The sequence below is a fragment of the Hippoglossus stenolepis genome, chromosome 3 (genome assembly GCF_022539355.2).
Source record: "Hippoglossus stenolepis isolate QCI-W04-F060 chromosome 3, HSTE1.2, whole genome shotgun sequence".
NCBI lineage: Eukaryota > Metazoa > Chordata > Actinopteri > Pleuronectiformes > Pleuronectidae > Hippoglossus > Hippoglossus stenolepis.
The window spans coordinates 195564-216588 of record NC_061485.1 but is presented as its reverse complement, the minus strand read 5'-3'; the positions used below and the strand labels follow the sequence as shown (position 1 = coordinate 216588).

Below are 21025 nucleotides of genomic sequence, written 5' to 3'. Positions count from 1 at the left end.
CAAGGATTTAAAAAATGCTGTGAGATCGTTTGTTCTTCTCGTCTCACCGACGATACTAGAAGAAAAAACTGTCTGACTTGATGGCTGGGATTTTTTTACTCCTCCCCTGCAGCCGTCGGCAGATCAAGACTCAGTCGGACCAAGTCCACCTCGAACTATTGTTTAGTTTTTCTGCAGGACGCTTAGTGAGAAACAGGAAGTGATCCTCGGTCCAAGGTAAAGTTAGTTCAAACGACAGAACAAGATGAAACTGAGCATCAAACATGTTTAGGACAAACTGATGACATCACCTGTTGACATCACAGCATATGTATCTGAACAGAACGTTGATTCACTGTACATAGAGTTTTATTGACTTTACATCACTTCCTGTATAAAACATAGTTTCTTCTCATTGGTCCATTCTGATGTGAGGACGCGGAGCAGGTCACAAATGTGAAATACTTCATGTGTGTTTTTCACACCATATGATTTGCAGTACTGTGTATTTATTTGCGGTATTTGTTGACGAGGGCTGAAAGCAGGTCTCTGTACGGAGTCTCTGATCCAGGAAGTGGTCGTTTGAGGAGTTTGTGAATCGCAGGAGAACGAAGGACGAGGTTGTGACTGAATCCAATGAGACTGGAGATGAACCAGTACAGAGACAAGCTCTGTAAAAAAGAAAACACACACATAAGTTAGAGACGCACCATCTCTGCAGGACTTTCACAATAAAACTTCTTGTGAAATGTGCTGGAGTGAGCGGAGCTGCAATTCTTTTTTTTTCCATATATCCAGAGTTCATAGCGAACTCATCCTGACCCAGAGAACAGCTGCACCCTCAGTCAGAGTAAGACACAAAAACATATCTGTAACGTGTCTGACTGTACATACATAAACATGTGATGCTGAGGAATGTAAACAGATCTGAACATGAAACTGTAGAAACCTAAACTGTTTCAATAACCACACTCACAGAGGGGACTAATGCTAACCTGCTCACAAGCATTTGTTCTAGAACAGTGGTCACCATCAATTCATATTTACAGCATCTGTTCCATGCACAATATTTATCTTCTCAGTTCAACTATATATTCTGCAGAGTTCTGCTACTGCTGTTTTACAGAGGCTTTGACTTGAATATGGTCATAAATATGATTATTTCCATGTATAAAAGTGTAATCTTGTTTACTCAAATAAATACCAGTACTATACAGAATGAAGCTATGCATCTCCACTCCTGCAGATGTTTCACAATAAAACCCCTTTTTTTTCACCTTTTTAATGGATAGGACAGAGTAAGCTTGTGAGAGGGGATAGAGAGAGGGGGGGGGGACATGCATACATGGCCGCGGGTCGGAATTGGCTATACGGTGCCCCAAAACCCCTTTTTTTTGTTTTTAAAGAATGGATTTATTTTGAAATACACACGGGAAGTGTTGCAGCCATTTATGTTTGTGACATTAATTCATCAGATAAACATTAAAACTCAGGTGAAAGATCATTTAGTACATAATCCCACTTTTATTGAAGGAAAGTTAGGGATAAACCTGCAGCACCGCCGCCAGTTGCAGACACACAGCGCGTGTGAACAACAGACAACCACACACAACTGATCTGCGGAGCAACTGCAGCCAGTGAGTCCAGAGAGTTACAGGAATCGACAGTGAAGGTTTTAGACATCGACCTGGTCGACCACTGGTCGAGGAAGAGAAGTACAGCAGTCTTTGGCGTTAATGCACCTTGACCGGACCAAGAAGAAGAACAACAAGCAGAAAGGGACGGACTCACCGAGGGGACAGTAGCAGCGATGGGAACCATCAGGACAGAAAACCCTCGGATGAAGTTCAGCAGCAGCTTCTGGAAACGAGTCGGATTCTGTCTCTGCAAAGAAAAAACCTAAAGAAGACAACCGGAAGTTGGATCATTGCTGTCACAGGTCATGTGATCACACAACTGATGACAGACTGACTGACCTCCACGATAAGCAGGTTGATGAGTCCCACACCGAGCGGCAGGATCCAGGTGGAGTCAGGCGATGAAAGGTCAGGGAACCACAGAGCGCCCCCTGCTGCCAAATCACACTGCACCGCTGCACAAATAATACACAGGTTTAAGTCCTGGTCCAGGACTGATCCAGACTCTGACCCAGACACTTACCAGACTGATGCAGGCTCAGGTTTCGGAGCGCCACAGAGAGACTGACCCACAGAGGAAACTGAACCCAGACCAGCAGACTGGCTTTGAAGGGGTGACAGTTCTCTCTGACGTAGAGCTGAGAAACGATACGACGCAGGTTCTTCTTGAACTGGAACCTGGACACAGAATCACAGAGAATCCCAGAGCAGAGAATGACAGAAAGCAACAGACAAACAGAACAGTGGAGAAACACGTGTGTTTGTTTGTTTGTTGGTTTGTTTGTTGGTTGTTGGATTATTTATTGCTTTGTTTGTTTGTTTGTTACCTGCTCTGTTTTTCCGTCCAGCCTCTCTCTCTTGCTCGGACGGAAACTTCGTATCGAAGCCTCTTCGCCAGCTCAGAGATCTCCACCTGCAGCGCCTCCACCTGCACATCACCTGGAGGTTACTATAGTTACCATGATGGACAACCAGGTACTTCATGAGTGTGTCACTGACTTCCTGTTTGTTGGATCTGTATCGTCATGGAGACTGAACTAAAACACTCAAATTGATGAGGAATCAATAATCAAACCCATTGTTGTTGTTTCTGTTCAGACTCATCAGCTGCTCATAACATGACTGATCTATAGTGTATATTGATAAAAATGTCAACAGACACTGACATTGATCTCTGATCAGATGGTGTATCAGCACGCCATCATCCTCAACTGACCTTGGAGATGATGACCAGCTGGTAGGCGGCAAGCGGCAGAGTGATGAGCGTCCTGACTGACAACGTCACCGCTACGATACTCAGCCACCACGGCAACCCGCTCACCTGCTGCGCGCTCACCAGGAAGTGCTCAAACAGGTGAACTGGAGCTGAGTCCGCCAGGCTGCCGCACCAGCCAGATGCACCTGTAACCACACCTGCTGCATCATTCGCCACATCACCACCGCCAACACCTGACGTCATCCTTACAGGTAGCCTGTGGCGGGCTGAGGGTGGACCAACACTCGCACCTGCACACCAGGTGGCACATGCAGGTGACTTCCTGTGGATCACAGCAGAACAGACTCCTCGAGCGGGAAGCTGCAGGAGGCGGAGCTCCAGGAAACCGGACCTCGCCAACCCCCCAACACTCAGCATGGTCACAACCACCCCCCCGCCGCCGCACCTCAGTCCTGAAACACAGAAACGAACAGGAGGGTTACCGAAGAACCTGAACACATCACACATATAGACATGTAATCCGACATGTAGTTCACCTTTTCCCTGCTTTCTTTCACATTTACCTGTCGTTTTACTCCTGCTGGTTTTTACTGGAACTGCTTTGTAAATGTGTGAGTCTGTTTTTTTCCTCATCCAAGTGATGCAGAACGTTTTGCTTTTATTCTGAATAAAACAACTGATCTCACACTTTAACAGCTCCTCTTCTGTTTCCTGCTGATTTACTTTCTGACACTGGACATGTATTTCCTTCTCGTTTTGAGTTCTTTCACAAATAAATCACAAACTGTGGTTTCAAAGAGTCTTCTCAGTAAACTGTCAGATTGGATCAGGACCTGGTCTGATGTGGTCTGCATCTGAAAACATGTTGACACGTTTGAAGGTGGATTTCAGGCAGAGACTCAGTTGAACCCTCAACAGGAAAAACGACCGGAAACGAACTTCAGCACAAGCGGAACAAAAGGCTGATGAACGCACCTTTGTGACGTCAGCGGTCAAACGTCAGTTTATCTTTTATTCTTTCATATTTTTCTTCTTTCACCTTCATCCCTCCATCCACCGGCAAAGCAGCGTCCCGCACTTAAGACGTCACACCGTGTACCCGCGCGTGGCGCGTACGTTAGCCGTCACAGAGAGATCATACCATTATAGACTGTATATAAGGATCATACCATTATATAATTTATATAAAATAATACATAATAATTACTTATTAATAATTCTGATATAGTAGAATCAGAAAAAAACGTTATCAAAAAACAGATTAACCGGAAACAGAAAACCACCAAATTCATACAATTCTAATACTTGCTCAATATAGCACATCACTTTGTAATAATAATAATAATAATATATTACACTTTCAGAAAAGGCAGATAAATGAGAAAAGGGCAAAAAGACTAAAGAATATATTTAAGATCATACAAATTGAAGGCCAATGTTAACCACTACTAAAAGTATGTGTGTGTGTTTGGTGGGTATGAGTGTGTGTGTGTGTGTGTGTGTGTGTGTGTGTGTGTGTGTGTGTGTGTGTGTTTGTGGGTATGAGTGTGTGTGTGTCTGTGTGTGTGCGCGTGTGTGTGTGTTTGGTGGGTATGAGTGTGTGTGTGTGTGTGTGTGCGCGTGTAGTGGGTATGTGTGTGTGTGTGTGTGTGTGTGTGTGTGTGTGTGGTGGGTATGAGTGTGTGTGTGTGTGTGTGTGTGTGGTGGGTATGAGTGTGTATGAGTGTGTGTGTGTGTGTGTGTGTGTGTGTGTGGGTATGAGTGTGTGTGTGTGTGTGTGTGTGTGTGTGTGGTGGGTATGAGTGTGTGTGTGGTGGGTATGAGTGGTGGGTATGAGTGTGTGTGTGTGTGTGTGTGTGTGTGTGTGTTTGGTGGGTATGAGTGTGTGTGTGTCTGTGTGTGTGCGTGTGTGTGTGTGTGTGTTTGGTGGGTGAGTGTGTGTGTGTGTGTGTGTGCGCGTGTGTGTGTGTGTAGTGGGTATGTGTGTGTGTGTGTGTGTGTGTGTGGTGGGTATGAGTGTGTGTGTGTGTGTGTGTGTGTGTGTGTGTGTGGTGGGTATGAGTGTGTGTGTGTGTGTGTGTGTGTGTGTGGGTGGGTATGAGTGTGTGTGTGTGTGTGTGTGTGTGTGTGTGTGTGTGTGTGTGTGGGTATGAGTGTGTGTGTGTGTGTGTGTGGTGGGTATGTGTGTGTGTGTGGTGGGTATGTGTGTGTGTGTGGTGGGTATGAGTGTGTGTGGAGGGGAGGGGGTCTCTGTGTGTGTCTGTGCGTTTGTACTGCAGTGTAATTTACAGACCCCTTTCTTCGTCTCTTTTATTGTGAAGTGTTGAACCGGAAGCGGTGACTCAGTCAAACATGGCGGAGTACAGTCAGGGGGGCCTCCTGGCGGCTCTGCTGCTCTTCACCACCCTCACGGCCCGGGACGTGTATCTCGGCAGATCGAGCCCTCAGCGCGGACACTCTCCAGCCGACAGCCCCGGCCTCTCCTCGGCCACAGAGCCCGAGAAACCCGCCAAACCCTCCCTGTACACCGGCCCGGTGCTCAGGTTCCAGTACTGGTGAGTTCGTTAGCATGGTGGCTAACGGCTAACAGGCTAGCTAACACATCTGATCAATGATCAAAACAGCGAGTTTCTCTTTGATACCGACAGGTCTCCACCTTCACAGCACTCTGAGATCATGTATGTTGAGTATTGATCAATACTGATCAATACTGATCAGATGGCCTCTTTATTTTAATAAATATTGTCTAGTTGTCAGTTTTCAATAAAACAAAGTAGTGAAATTAACATTCAGTAGCTCTGGTTGACAATCCTGCAATTAGCCAATCACACGCTCCCTCGAAACTTGTGGGTACAGAAGTGCACAGTTTAGCCTTTTATTTTGACGAGTCCACGACACATCTGTGCAATAATCCTGCTCTTTAATCGGTATCTTGATACTTGGTCGATGGATTATTTTAACGAAGGTGCTCACTAATACAGATTAACACATTTAAGAGAAATAAGCCTTTTGTGTGCAAAGAAGAAATCGTAGTTCTTTGAATTGAACTTGTGAAAAAAAAAGTGTTTATATTTTTGTTGAGTGTACTTTTGTTCAGGATGAAAGTATAGAGGTCAGAGGTCATCAGCTGAGGTGTCTCCTCTTGTTCAGTATCTCCTGAGGTTACAGCAAAGTGTTCCAGGACTACTCTCTCACCATCAGCAGACTGTACCCGGACGTCCGCATCGAGGGAGAAAACTACCCCCCCACCCCCTTCAACAGGTGAGCTGTAATGAACGTCCTCGAATGTTAAACTTGGTGAAGGTAAATGATCTTCATCACGTTGTTCAGGTGCAGCCCATCTCAACCCTCCCTCTCCCCCAGGTGTGTCGGTCACATGACCTCTTACCTGAAGCTCGTCTCCATCCTCCTGATCGTCAGCGGTCAGAACCCCTTCCTGCTCCTCGGTCTCCAGACGCCTCGAGCCTGGGTCTGGAGTCAAGACAACAAGGTATCTATTACCTCCGTTACTATGGCAACTGATGCTGTAGCTGGTTACCATGGTGACAACTGAAACCTCACATGACTGATTTTGTTCAGATCTTTTCCTGTCTCATGGCCTTCTTCCTCTGTAACATGATGGAGACTCACTTCCTATCGACTGGAGCCTTCGAGGTCACTCTGAACGGTGAGTGTGATTGGTCCAAAATATGACAACACTGAACGGTGGGTCTGAAAATGTAAAAAGTTACATTCCAATTACTTTGAAAATGCACTGAACAAATATGGCAACTTTACCTTCAGTACAATAATGAGGTATAGATATTATGCCAGTGGGAACACAGAGAGAGACAATTCCTGAACATAAACATTTCACAACAAAGTTCAAGGTAAGTACTGAACACAAGATAGTCACAAAGTAATGAGAATAAAAGGATTTGTTCTTTCCATTTGTAAATATCAGCCCAGAATGAATGTACCACACCACATGAGAAGAATATATGTTCTGTCGTTTGAATGTCATTTTCACAAATCGAACACTGATTATCATCAAACTTACATGGAATCAAAGTCCTTCTTTGGATGGATCAATGTCTTCATAATTCAGATTCTAACCCTTTTCTGCTGTTTTTTACGTCTGAAGAACGGGTCACGTTTACTTCAATTATGTATCGGATATGGCTGCAACACTGTTTACCCCTGAAACTACAGAAGTGTTTAGTGGACTCAAACACTTCACCCCCCGCCATCATAGTGCTGAGTAGATAATGAGTGAATTTTCATTTTTGGGTGAACTCTCCCTTTACTGGTGGCTTGGAAGGTGATGTTAAAAGGTTTCTAGTTCCTTTTGCGTTTGTCTCCATGCTTTCTGTTCCACAGTAGTCATGTGTAAGGAGAGCCTTAGCCTTGGCGTTGGCGTTAGCGTCATACATGTTGTGGTTAAAAGTGGCAGAGTTCACTTACAGGATGCTGAATGACTTGTCTTATCCACTTGATATATGTTACATGGGAGCAACAGGGAAACGTTCTTGTGAGTTTAAAAGTCGATATTATTCAGTCTTCAAGGTTTGCTACACGGAGCTGTTTACGGCACGTGTGCTGCCTCTGCCATCTTGCCGGGAAACCTGAGTTTTGTCCAGTAAATGCAGCCTAATTTCAAGGGATCTAAAAGGTGTACCAGTCGTCCCCTCTCTGAATGTAACGTCCTGGTGTTACCATGATTATCGTCCCCTCTGTCTCTCAGATGTTCCCGTTTGGTCGAAGCTTCAATCGGGTTACGTCCCGAACATCCAAGAGATTTGTCAGATCCTCGACACCCACCTGAAGATGAACCAGGTTGATCACATGACCTTCTCCTCCACTTAGATCAACACACACAGGTAAATACACGCACACACACACGTATCTCCATAGTTGCGAGGACACTCATTAACATAATACATTCCCTAGCCCCTAACCCTAGCCATTACAACTAAAGGTCCAACCCTAAACTAAACCTAGGGTTAAATCATCTGGACAGCCCCCTGGTGGCTGCCTACAGTATAGGTCATATACCCTTCATGTTAGCAGATGGGACATGCCCCAAACAAAAAAGGGTTGGGTCAGCTGAGACTGACTCAGTATTGGTCGAGAAACATTATCATTATGGGCAGACAAAGAAGTTGTCTTCCTTTTTTAAAGCTTCACATCTGGTTCCTCTCTTCATTCTGCTGGACTCTATTAAGATTGGTGGAAGAAAGTTACCCTCTAAAAAAATCTCTCTGTCTCCCAACCCCCGTCTCTCTCCCTCCCCTTAGCCGTGGTGCGTTCAGGTGTCCCGGCTCAGTGGGCCGTTCAGCCGGTGGCGTTTATGAAGGTCTGGCCCTAAAGCAGACTCTGCGGGGCCCGGCCGGATGTCCCTTCGCCACGAAACGAGCGCTCCCTTTGCATCTGGTCACAGCTCAGCAATACAGTACCCACAATGCACCTGGTCACAGGTGGCTTATGCTGAAGACTGTTGGTTCAGGCTCATTTTATTTATTTAGTACGGTACCAGTGTTAGCTTCATGCTAACATGAAGTAGCAGACAGGAAACAGAAATAAACTGATGAAGTGTTTGTTTTCATGAACGTTGTCTAAATAAAATCTAAAATGTATGAAATAAAAGTTTCAGTTGGTTTTTCTAACAAACTCATCCCAGACTTTTAATGTGAAGGTCCAGTTATTGATCACGTTAACAGATAAAATATTGATTTTAAATAATTTACTGTTTTCTGATCAGTTTTATTTCTGCTCACGCACTTGATATTTCATCCCTAAAATGTCCACCAATAAATAATCAATAATCAGGTTTGAGAATTGATCAGTGAAATAGATTTGTATTGGGGTTAATAAACCTGGTGCCACTCGATGAGAGGGGTAACCTGATGGTCTCATGTGGAACCTGAAACACAGGACATGTTTGAATGTTTCCATGTTTATTTAACACTGATGACAACACGGAGAATGCTTGTGGACAACACAGCGGACAGGTTAGGACAACATGAAGAATACATGAGGACAACATGGAGAATGCTTGTGGACAACACAGCGGACAGGTTAGGACAACATGAATACCTGAGGACAGAAATTCTATTACAGTCTGTTTATCTGATAAAACTGAACAAATTTAAAGAACTGATCCTTCTACACTTACCTCACAGCCATGTGTCAGTACAATACAGAGAAGTTATCACAGCTTCACTCCCACACTAGTTGATAACTTTGTTAATAGAACAGCAGCCTCATTAAAAACAACCGTGTCACCTGCTGAAAAAGAAGAAAGTAAACCAGAGGACATAAGCTCCATGGTTTGATTCTCAAACACGTGTTTTAAAAGATCACGCAAGCTGGAGAGGAAGTGGCGTTCCACCAGTCAATATGATTTTAACCTGGCCTGGAAAGATAGTCTGATAAATTACAAGAAGGCACTTAGAAACCCAGAAGCTCCTATTATTCATTATTAGTAGAATAAATAAGAACAACCCTAGGTACCTCTACCGCTCTGTAGCTGACAGAGTCACAGCTCTACTGATCCATCTATTCTGCAGTTAACCAAAGTTGGTCTTCTAATCCATGTTATTGTATTTAAATTTACCGCCCCCTGGTTTTTACAGTTCTTTTATATATCGCATTCAGTGATTTTGTAACCTCTACTATTAGGTTGGACAGAGTTATTCTAGTTGGTGATTCTAATATTCAAGTTGATGAAGTCTCCTGCAGTTTTGCTGCTGATTTCTTAATGTCACTGAGTCTCTTAATTTTATTCAACACGTGTCTGGACCCAGGGTTTAAACATTCAACACACTCAATTTCCTCAGAAGAGCTACCTGTTACTGATCATTATTGTGTTTTGTTCAATCTGTCTTTTGACTTAGTTTCTCTGCCCAGTAAACAGCTCAATTGTTCTCAGACCTTAAATCACCTCAATGCTGAAAGGTTTTCTGCAGCTTTTGATCCGAGCATAGCATTATCTCTCCATGCAGATGTGGATTATCATATCCAAGCTTTTAACACACACTGCTCCTCCATTTTAGACAAAGTGGCTCCTTTTTAAAAAGCGATTGGTCCCCTCCATAAACCTGCACCTCCTGAGGTGCCTATATTATTAAATAAGGACTTCAGTAATTTTTCGCTCTTTTTTAGTAAATAAAATCACAAATGTTAGAGCTAGCATTACCCCCTCCTCCACTCCCCTCTCCACTCGTGTAAGTCGGCCATCAATTTTGGATTCTTTCTCTCCCATCTCCCTGCAAGTCCTCCCCGATCTGGTGGGTAGTATGAAACCATCCTCTAGTCCTGTCGATATCCTACCTACAACCATGCTAAAAAATTCACTTGAGTCCATCAGCCCATGTCTGGCCTCTATTATCAACAGCTCCCTGCAATCTGGCAGTGTCCCAGCCTATTTTAAACAGGCAAGTGTTCAGCCGCGCCTGAAAAAACCCATTGATCCATACCTCCCCAATAACTACAGGCCTATATCTAAGCTGCCATTTATTTCTAAAATCCTAGAAAAGTTCCGATCGGGTTTCCGCCAGAAGCATTCAACTCAAACTGCACTTCTTAGAGTCACCAATGACATTATGATGTCTGCTGATAAGGGTGAATGCTCCGTGTTGGTGCTGCTCGATCTCAGTGCAGCTTTTGACACGGTGGATCATGATTGGAAGGCTTAGGCAGTGGGTGGGTGTCTCTGGGAGCGCCCTGGACTGCTTTTCCTCCTATCTCTCTGATAGGAGTTGTTCTGTGTCACTTGGTCCATACGTGTCTGAAACTGCTGCTCTTTCCTGTGGTGTGCCCAAAGGGTTATGTCTTGGGTCCTTTATTATTTGCTATATATATGCTCCCCTTAGGTCATATCATTAGCAATTTCACAGATATATCCTATCACTGTTACGCTGATGATATTCAGCTGTATGTGTCTTTTAAGCCTGATAATGCAAAACAAACTGTCTGTCTTAAACAACTGCCTGGTTCCCATTAAGGACTGAGTGTATTGGGTCCCTTTCCTCAGCTATACGGTCTAACCTAAGAAATCTTGGTGATATTTTTGATCAGGAAATGCATTTTGATCAACATATTAATTCTTTGACTCGTTCTTGCTTTTTTCAGTTAAGAATTATTGTAAAACTAAGGTCTATTGTATCACAACCTGAGCTGGAGATGATTATCCACGCTTTCATTTCATAGCGTTGGCTACTAAAATTCCCTGTTCACCTGCCTCAATAAGTCATCTTTCAACCGTCTTCAATTGATTCAAAATGCAGCTGCAAGATGCCAACCAGGTCATGCCTGACGACTCACATAACACCTATTCTATCCTCTGTACATTGGTTTCCTAACAGGTTTAGGATCCACTTTAAGGTCCTTGTTTTAACTCATAGAGCCCTGCATGGTCTGGCACCGGAGTATATTGTGACCGTCTTCATCCCTATATCACCAGTAGGTCACTTAGGTCTTCTGACGAGGGTAAACTGGCTGTCCCCCGAACTCGATTAAAAACAAAAGGGGATCGTGCCTTTGTTTGGCACCCTTACCCTGTCTGATTCTTTTTAAGGTATTTTATTAAAAAAATATTTTTACCATATGGCTACTGTTTTTATTGCTTTATTTTACATGTTTATGTATATGTGTGTATATATATGTATTTTAAATGTACATATATATTCTATGTGTATATGTGTTAACTTTTTATTCTTGTGAAGCACTTTGTGAATTTTGTTTCTGTGAAAGGTGCTATACTAAATAAAGTTATTATTATTATTATTCCTCTGAGGAGCAATCATTTCATTAACTTTTTAACAAATAATATTATAACCGTCAGGTAAACGATCCACCACCTCCTCCCCATGAACAGCACAGATACATGGTCTAGTCCAGAAACCATAGAACCACCTGTAGCACCAGATTTATATCTGGACCGCTTTTCTTTTATTGATCTTCTGAACTGACGTCACTAGTTTCATCCTCTAAACCAACAACTTGTCTATTGGACTCTGTCCCAACTGGACTTTTAAGGAAGTTTCCCCCCTAATTGACAGTTTTATATTAAATCAGATTTATATGTATTTGTTAACTGGCTACGTACCACATGCTGAGACTGGAACAACATGTAGGGATCAAAGGAACATTAGACTGGTTATTTATCACAGATTTCAGTTTGTTCATGTTAACAATGACTCCTCCATGCACACACAAGTTAGTCTTGGAGTTCCACAGGGTTCTGTCCTTGGACCGATACTCTTCACCTTATATCTGCTCCCTTTAGGCAACATCATCAGAAAGCACCTCGTACACTTCCACTGTTACGCAGATGACACACAGCTGTACATATATGAAGCCTGATGGATCTAATCGCTGAGTCCAACTTCAGGAACGTCTGAAGAACATCAAGGTCTGGATGACCCAGAACTTCTTACTTCTAAATCTAGACAAATAAGTTATATTATTATCAATATTAATACAAATATCATATTGTTACCATGGTAAATATGAATATTTATATTTATACATTTTAATATGAACCAACAACATCATCAATATTCACAGATTTTCCCTGTTCAGTGAGAAAGTTTGAAACCTGAACGAACTCTTCAGACCTGAAACACTTGCAGGGTGTCAGCTGACAGTAACTCCACTCTTCCTCCTCCCCCTCTTCCTCTTCCTTCTCCTACTCCACCTTCCACCCCTGTGGGTGGCGTGAAGCTGGCGAGGGGCGTTCTGGTGTGGTGTTGGCATGTTGGAGGTTTTTGCTTCTCTGCAGAGCAGCTTCCACCCACAGCCTGGACTGACCTGAGGATGGGGAGGACCTGCAGAACCTCCCCCCCAGCAGAGGGGAGTAGGGTAGGGAGGAGGGAAGTCTTCTCCCCCTCCTGCCTGGATGGGGGAGGAGGGGAGGGAGAAGTCTCTTGTTTTAAGGAAAGGTCGGATCGGAGCTGGACTCAGTTGAATCAGCTTCGACTCACCTATCACCTGTTCTTCCTGTGACAGTGACGACATAACAGGAAGTGGAGCCGACAAACCTGTTGTTCTTAAGAGTTTTTCTCTCTGCAGCAGGTCCCTGTCAACACACCAACAAATAAAGAACCAGTTACATAGACGTTCACCTGCTCGTTCAGTGTTTAAACAGGGAGTTGTTCATAATATTGTGACCTTTCAGCTTTCAGCTCAGTGACAAACAGAAACCTTCATACAGATGAATGAAGTATTAGACCACACAGGTGTAGTATTAATCGGTAAAGCTGTAGTATTAGGCAAAGCTGTAGTATTAGGCCGTACAGGTGTAGTATTAGTCGGTAAAGCTGTAGTATTAGACCGTACAGGTGTAGTATTAGTCGGTAAAGCTGTAGTATTAGACCGTACAGGTTTAGTATTAGTTTGTAAAGCTGTAGTATTAGGCCGTACAGGTGTAGTATTAGTCCATACAGGTGTAGTATTAGTCTGTACAGGTTTAGTATTAGTCGGTAAAGCTGTAGTATTAGACCGCACAGGTTTAGTATTAGTCGGTAAAGCTGTAGTATTAGACCGCACAGGTTTAGTATTAGTCGGTAAAGCTGTAGTATTAGACCGTACAGGTTTAGTATTAGTCGGTAAAGCTGTAGTATTAGACCGTACAGGTTTAGTATTAGTCGGTAAAGCTGTAGTATTAGACCGTACAGGTGTAGTATTAGTCGGCAAAGCTGTAGTATTAGACCGTACAGGTTTAGTATTAGTTGGTAAAGCTGTAGTATTAGGCCGTACAGGTTTAGTATTAGTTTGTAAAGCTGTAGTATTAGGCCGTACAGGTGTAGTATTAGTTGGTAAAGCTGTAGTATTAGTCTGTACAGGTGTAGTATTAGTTTGTACAGGTTTAGTATTAGTCGGTAAAGCTATAGTATTAGACCGTAAAGGTGTAGTATTAGTCTGTACAGGTATAGTATGAGAACCCAAGGTGAACAATAACATTATTAACAATAATAATAATAGTTTTATTTACCTTGCGCGGTTTGACTCTCTTAGACTTTGCAAAGGTAAACTGGTTGTGGCTCTGTGACATGTGATCCAGGTACAGATACACACACAGCAGATTTAATGTTCACATCAATAACTTATGATCTGAATCAATAATCGATAATCACATAACAAATTATCACTCGTCAATTTATTGATATGCTTTAATTAATATTAATAATCTTTATTATTGATCAAAATCATCTGAGGAGCTGCTGTGAATCAACCTGTACTTCACGCTAACAGGCAGCAGGGGGCGCCGACGCTGGTGTAAGTGTATCATTTATGTCAGCGAAGAAGAAGTTCCGGAAGCGGCGGCGGTAGCGGCTAATATTAGCATCAGCTGATCGGCGGGAGTAAATGTTCGTTAGGGAATAAACCTGCAGCTGCTTCCTGTGTCGTCTCACCGGTCCACTGAGGGGAGCTAGGTAAGCTAACGGCTAACTACTGCTTCAGGCTTGTGTTCAAAACTGTTTCCGTCCAAACTCTTTGACTCATTCCAGCTCAGTTCACGTGTTTATTAAAACATTAAACATGAAAACGTCTTAAATAGCGACCGATGTTAGCACAGCAGCTACTAGCTAACAGTAGCTACGCTCAAACAGTTAAAGTGAAACGCTCCTATTCGTAGGAAAAGAGTTTAAACGATGTCCACATGCGAACATACGTCCTTTACGTTGGCATTGAACCATACATCCAGTAGAGGGCAGCGCAGAGTTTGTGACGACAACAAATGACGACGAGGAGGTTGTGAAGAAGTTTCTACTTCCTCTTCTTCTTCGCCTCTTCTTACTGATCCTGTAGTTTCTTCTCCTGTAAAACTTCCACCATTGTTGACATTTCTTCCTCATTTCCTATGGTCGCAGCGTTGCCTGATGGGAAATGTTGAAGTATCGTACCAGAAGCTTAAAATTATTGTAATTTGAGTAAAAAATCGTACACGACCAGAGCATTATTGATCGTACAGAGGGGGAAAGTATCGTACAAATACGATAATTATTGTACAACTGGCAACACTGTGTGATCGTCTCACTTGAACTATTGGTTTTGTATCTGTAAGTTTTATTGAGCAAATATACGAACAAAATGAATCCAGAGTACAAATAGAAGACGGTCAGTTCACATAGTAACGTAATGTAACGTTGAGTTTAAATGAGCCTTTAGCCCGAGGCTAACTGATGCTTGATCCTGAATCAATTCTCTGAAGGTGCTGTTTGAACCCTGATCAGTTTAATGTGATGAGTATCTGATGTGTCAGTTTCTGTCCTCAGCATCCTGGTGTCTTCAGCGTCCTGGTGTCTTCAGCGTCCTGGTGTCTTCAGCGTCCTGGTGTCTTCAGTGTCCTGGTGTCTTCAGTGTCCTTGCGTCCTCAGCGTCCTGGTGTCTTCAGCATCCTGGTATCTTCAGTGTCCTTGCGTCCTCAGCGTCCTGGTGTCTTCAGAATCCTGGTGTCCTCAGAATCCTGGTGTCTTCAGCGTCCTGGTGTCTTCAGCGTCCTGGTGTCTTCAGCGTCCTTGCGTCCTCAGAATCCTGGTGTCTTCAGCGTCCTGGTGTCTTCAGTGTCCTTGCGTCCTCAGAATCCTGGTGTCTTCAGCGCCCTGCTGTCCTTAGCGTCCGTGTGCCTCTGATGACATGAGCAGTTCTGTGAGTTTTCTTCTTCTCTGATACTTAGATTTTGATGTGCTGAACATGTTTCATCAATTCACTTCAATAAGTTACGACTCTGACATCATCACAGTGACATCATCATCACGACTGTGACATCTTTATCACGACTGTGACATCTTTATCACGACTGTGACATCATCACAGTGACATCTTTATCACGACTCTGGCGTCATCATCATGCCTCTGATTGGTTAACAGGCTCTATTTAGGTTTTAATGAACTAGGATTATTTGTTATATATTAGATTTTTAACATATTGAATACATATTCAATATGTAAAAAATATATTTTATCGTTATCGCGATATCAACATTGGCAATATACATGTTATATATATATTCATATATTATATACATATTGACGCTCTACATGTCAATATATTTGGCCAATTAGATGCCCTGCTGCCCTAGATAATAAAGATATGAGATATTCAGATCAATGACGGGTTCTTCCGGGCCACTAACACCCGTGGACTGGAACACAGAGGTACCGTGGTACCATTGACAGCGCGAGTGGAGCCGCCTGCCTCGCTGTGCTCCAGGGGAACAGCCTCCTCTACCCCGGCAGCAGGGCCCGCTGGGGCTGCTGTGGGGACAGGAGATCCGCTCATGACCCACATCTCCACACTCAAAGCATTTCCTTAGCCTGCAGAGACCATGTAGAACCATCCTCATGTTTGACCCGGAATGAAACCTCCAGAGTTTTGGTCGGAGAGTCCAGGAACATAAAGACCCGTCTCCGCAGAGATTGATTGAATCTTTACATCCCAGACTCACTGACCAGAAACCACTCGCCATCTTCCCGAAGCGCCTGCTCCAGTGCCTGGCTGGAAATAAACGGGGGGACCCCGGACACAGGTGGAACGCACCGCCCGTAGAGACACTGGAATCAGCGACAGAGGCAGCAGCCCAGAGGACGCCATTCCCGCCAGGAAACACGGCTCACTGTCCGCCAATCAACCACAGACACACTAACAACACAACCACTAACAGCTACTGCACAATCATACGAGAGAGAGAGAGAGAGAGAGAGAGAGAGAGAGAGAGAGAGAGAGAGAGAGAGAGAGAGAGAGAGAGAGAGAGAGAGAGAGAGAGAGAGAGAAGAGAGAGAGAGAGAGAGAGAAAAAAAACCCTCATGTTCTGGGATCATAAATAAGCTACACAATTATTTTATATAAGCAACCGCTCATAGTGATGAATTTAACTCGGTGGGGCGGACATGATCACTAGAAGTTTCCACAGAAGAATTTTGTCTCGAAGAGGCGCAGCGAGATTTGAAGGAGCCGCCTCCCAGTCGTCTATTCTCTCTTGATTCTCTTCTTCCAACAATGATTCATTGATGGAAAAACCTGTAAATTTTCTGAATATCTTTAGTTTATTATCTCAGGCAGCAGGGCTCCATCTCATTGGCCAAATATATTTACATGGCACATGGAACATTTATCGCAGTTCAAGTCTTTTGCGATACGTATATTGCACATGTTGATATCGCAATGATACTAAAGACACATAATTGGCGAGACTGGGATTGAACCACTGTTCTTGTGTTTTGTGGACGACCCGATCGATCCCCTGAGCCACAGCTAATTGGATGAACTACCAATTGCCTTGAAATCACTTGACTCGTGTATTATTGATTGAACTTTAACTACTGATTGGAAAGTGAGTGGTCGTTCACTCAAACAGTTTTGTTTCAAATGAGGAGTCAGATATGATGACCAATCAGCAGTAACTGTTCTAGTGGATAAACCCCACCCTCTAGTGTGATGTCGTCTCTTTTTCAGGCTCACAGGAAGAGGAGGAGCACAGGAAGTCCTGTTCGTTCCCGACCCAGCACCAAGAACAGCAGAGCGGCTAACGCTAACAGAGTGGCTAGCAGGATGGCTGATGTTAGCAGCACACCTGATGGTGACACCCCCCCCTCCACAGAGACCATTGATGTGATGGACAACGCTGAGGACAGTGAGTACAGATCAATACTGCCACAGATAACATCTGATCAATGAGTTACTGATTTGTAACACAGGGTGTATCAGTAACTGATGTATTTATCAATAACTGGTGTGTTCAGGTGTGGAGGAGGTGGTGGATCTGACCTGTGAAGGATCAGAAGCTGCTGTGGTCGACCTCACAAACAACGACTCAGTGCTGGTAACAACGAGTCAACTAGTCAGTCAGTCAACGAGTCAATCAACTAGTCAATTAGTCTAGTCAGTCTTTCTTCCTCAGATTAGTGTCAATAATCTAATAATCAAAAAAATCACTAAGTGATTGTCACGTGTTGATTCTTCTTGCTTCTTTTTTCTTCCAGCTGGTGGACGAAGGTAAAATGTTTTATTGTGAATCTACTGACATGTTCTACTACATTTTAATGACAGGGACATTAAAACATCTTTGGTGTCTTCCATCAGGTCCTCAGAACAGGAGAGTCCCCACAGGTGAGAGTTACATCGTCAGCAGTGATGAAGACGAGGATACGCTCCCTGTCCTCAACCCTGCCACCATGTCCTCTGTGCACACCTCCAGGTATTAGACCTATGAGACTTATCCATTATCATATTATCTTTGTATCAGAGCCAGGTATTAGATCGATCCATCATTACATTGTCTTTGTATCAGAGCCAGGTATTAGTCTCATCCTTACTGACAGAATCTGTTTGTTTCAGGTCGACTCCGGGGACGATCAGTTGTCCTGTTTGTCTGGACTCGTACTCTGAGGTGAGACACGGCCTCAGAACATACTTGCAGTTAACGACGCGTAGGCTAACGTAAGATGGCTGCTTCACGTAACCTGCGTCCTTTTGGTGCATTGCTTGTGCTCGTCCTTAGAAATGAATGCATCGGGTTTGCAAGATGCAGAACCTACATAAAGTTCAGGGCAGTAGTGAGTCGTTGACGGGGTCGTCAGGAGCACGTCGTCAGCAACAGAGATGGCGTGTGACCAGGTCCAGAATTACACACATTTGTGTGATGTGTTGTCGTTTTTTTCTGTCTTGATTCTATCATTTACCAAATGTGGACGTCCTCGGGTTCCTCCGGACAGATGTTCATGTTTGTTTATGTTTACCCCACGCGAATACGAAAGTGGCAGAAAGATCTGACTCAACAGATTATAGAGCGGAACACTGAGCCCTCTACTGGAATCGTCCAGTAACAAGCAGTACCTACGCAAGTATGTGAACAATAACGTTCACGACACAGCCGGTTGTCTGCGCTTACGCGTCGTTGAACAGCAAGTATATCTTGGGCCTAACACACCTGTGATACACCTGAACATCATGAAGGATCCTGAGCTCTGATTGGTTGTATCCTCCACAGATTGTAGACAGCGGCCGATTGGTTGTTTCCACTAAATGTGGTCACGTGTTCTGCAGTCAGTGTTTGAGAGACGCTCTGACATCATCACACACGTGTCCTACCTGCAGGAAGAGACTCACCCACCGCCAGTACCACCCCCTCTACATCTGACGTCACCAGTGACATCACCATCAGATGACTTTTGCTGCTGAAACTTTTTTATTTCAAGTTTTTTGTATCAGAAACATGAAGCCTTCAGTCAGATCTTATTGATAATTGATTGATAATTTATATTTTCAGTTTTCATCTGATCGTTTAAGTTTATTTGTTAAAGTAAAAATAAATACTATTGATTCTGTGGAAAAACATTTTTTCTAGTTTTGATTAAAACATTGTCAGAAGAACCACTTGAAGAACTGGAGTCACTCAGGTAACCTGTGACACGTCAGTGAAACATGAAGTGAAATGTTTCACTGCACAGCACTGACTTAAAGGGGGGGGGGGGTTCTTGAGTCCACAAAACACTGTCAGAGCAGAATCCAATACAATTGTAAGTCAGTGGAGACATAATAAAACTACAGAAAAAAGTAACATGCCTCCATACATCTCCCGAGTCAGTAGAATCGAAACGAGGTCATTTACACTGTTTTAAAGCCTCAAGATCTCTGATACCTTCCGTCGAGATGCGTTCAGGGACCATCGGAAATGCAAAGTCCGCAAGCTGCTGGACTTTTAGGCTTAAAACATTGTGTAAATTACCTCGTTTTAATCCTGCTGAATTCATATTTATGTTTCTGGATAAATGGGGCGTCGCTTCTTATGCAACAATGAAGTTAAAACACTTGCGTCATAATCTGCAGGAGGAACTCCTCTGTCTGCAGGTGTGTGTGTGTGTGTGTGTGTGTGCTCGTTTCTGTCCCTCTTCAGACGAACTGATAATCACATGTATTCAGTTATTAATCGATAATGTCGGATTTTGACTCCCGATCATTCCGTCACTTTAACCCTGATGTCCTGACTGTGTGCGTCACGTCTCGTGTTGTGTAGCAGGTTAAACTTGTGTTTCATAAACTGTAGAGAATCAAACCAACACAAAGTGGACATCAGTCCTGAACGTGTCCTAATAACTTGTGATCGGTTATTATTGTTAAAGTGTAAAGTGAGCGCAGGTCAGAGGGGGGGTGAGGAGGAAACAGACTTTGACAGAGACAGAGGACGACCGAACCTTCATGTGTCTGATCCTGATCCTGAGATGATATAATTATTCAGCAGAGTCCACGTCGTGGTGCATCTAAGAGACATGTCCACAGCTCCAGTGCTCAGCTCTGTGCAGGACACAGCATTCACCGCCTCAGTTATTACAGCCCAGGCGTCTTTTATAACTTCAACTGTTTAGCACAGCGCCCTCTTCATGACAGACGGATGTCCTTATATGGACAAATAGAGGCGTGGCAGTATGCTAATTGCAGAGAGTGGAAACGAGCCTGTCGATTTAGAATGGTTCTGATTCACAAACATACGCATGGTGGTGAGAACAAAATCGCCTGGTGCGCACGTGTCATGAATCCGGCGGTGACTGTACGCACTTCTTGTCTGCGTAAGAACATTTCTGTGCACATGTTAGTAAATGAGGTCCATTGTTGTTACTCATCAGGTGCGTTCGACTTGATGCGGCCCTGTGCAGCGCTGACCTAATGTGATGCATGCTGCTCTTAACACAATGCTTGATGGTTAGAATTTTTGTCCACCTTCTTTCAGCGCTGCAAAATGTCACCAAGTCCCATGACCTTAACACATGGCGGGAGCGAGCTGGACAGATGCTCTCTAACTGCAGCACCTTGGGTCCACCTCTGTGACATCACAACTCTTTGGCTGAAGGCTTCACTGACACACATGACCTATCTTATTTTTTTATTCTGAGAATTCAGGTTTGTTTTCTGCTCTGTATATCCATAAATGTACGGTATAAATTAGGGGCCTTTGGGGGTTTAGCATCTTGCCCAGGGACACTTTGGCATGGGCTGGGATTCGAGCCACCACCGTATTAAAAACTGAACCCTCTTTGTACCGCTTTGGATAAAATGTTATGTTATGTGCTGTTTACTAAAAAGAAAAAGATCTCACTGTGATGAATTTTCATCTCCTGGAACAGCTGAGAATCCTGTTATTTATTTAGACAGCTTCTCTCTGATCACCCTTGATCAGCTGACCTCAATAATCTCATCGTCTAAACCTGCAAC

At 43.7% G+C, this 21025-nt stretch overlaps 3 protein-coding genes across 11 annotated transcripts; 2 read left to right on the top strand and 1 right to left on the bottom strand.

Annotated features, from left to right (window-relative positions):
• Window positions 1-330: 330 nt before the first annotated feature.
• LOC118105451 (cytochrome c oxidase assembly protein COX18, mitochondrial) lies at window positions 331-3947 on the bottom strand. Of its 2 annotated transcripts, none has more exons than XM_035153271.2 (7): window positions 3808-3947; window positions 2833-3284; window positions 2444-2544; window positions 2140-2294; window positions 1956-2071; window positions 1771-1878; window positions 331-650 (listed from the first exon to the last, which is right to left on the bottom strand). In XM_035153271.2, exons 2-7 carry the CDS (start codon window positions 3247-3249, stop codon window positions 489-491), a joined length of 1059 nt encoding a protein of 352 aa, XP_035009162.1. In that variant the 5' UTR covers window positions 3250-3284; window positions 3808-3947; the 3' UTR covers window positions 331-488. The 2 variants fall into 2 exon arrangements, with proteins under 2 accessions (XP_035009162.1, XP_035009161.1); XM_035153270.2 differs by lacking the exon at window positions 3808-3947 and adding an exon at window positions 3396-3777.
• Window positions 3948-5152: 1205 nt separating this feature from the next.
• selenot2 (selenoprotein T, 2) lies at window positions 5153-8452 on the top strand. The gene is made up of 6 exons (XM_035152955.2): window positions 5153-5387; window positions 5983-6093; window positions 6196-6322; window positions 6412-6499; window positions 7556-7691; window positions 8109-8452. The coding sequence occupies exons 1-5, from the start codon at window positions 5185-5187 to the stop codon at window positions 7675-7677; spliced, it is 651 nt and encodes a 216-aa protein (XP_035008846.1). The 5' UTR covers window positions 5153-5184; the 3' UTR covers window positions 7678-7691; window positions 8109-8452.
• A 5658-nt stretch (window positions 8453-14110) lies between these two features.
• Window positions 14111-19153, top strand: rnf4 (ring finger protein 4). 8 transcript variants are annotated; one of them, XM_035153131.1, is made up of 8 exons: window positions 14111-14249; window positions 15093-15465; window positions 17273-17450; window positions 17560-17639; window positions 17800-17812; window positions 17900-18014; window positions 18155-18206; window positions 18807-19153. In XM_035153131.1, exons 2-8 carry the CDS (start codon window positions 15454-15456, stop codon window positions 18954-18956), a joined length of 600 nt encoding a protein of 199 aa, XP_035009022.1. In that variant the 5' UTR covers window positions 14111-14249; window positions 15093-15453; the 3' UTR covers window positions 18957-19153. The 8 variants fall into 8 exon arrangements, with proteins under 8 accessions (XP_035009022.1, XP_035009017.1, XP_035009018.1 ...); XM_035153126.1 differs by having other exon boundaries at window positions 17560-17657; XM_035153127.1 differs by having other exon boundaries at window positions 15080-15465; window positions 17560-17657.
• The last annotated feature ends 1872 nt before the right edge of the window (window positions 19154-21025 follow it).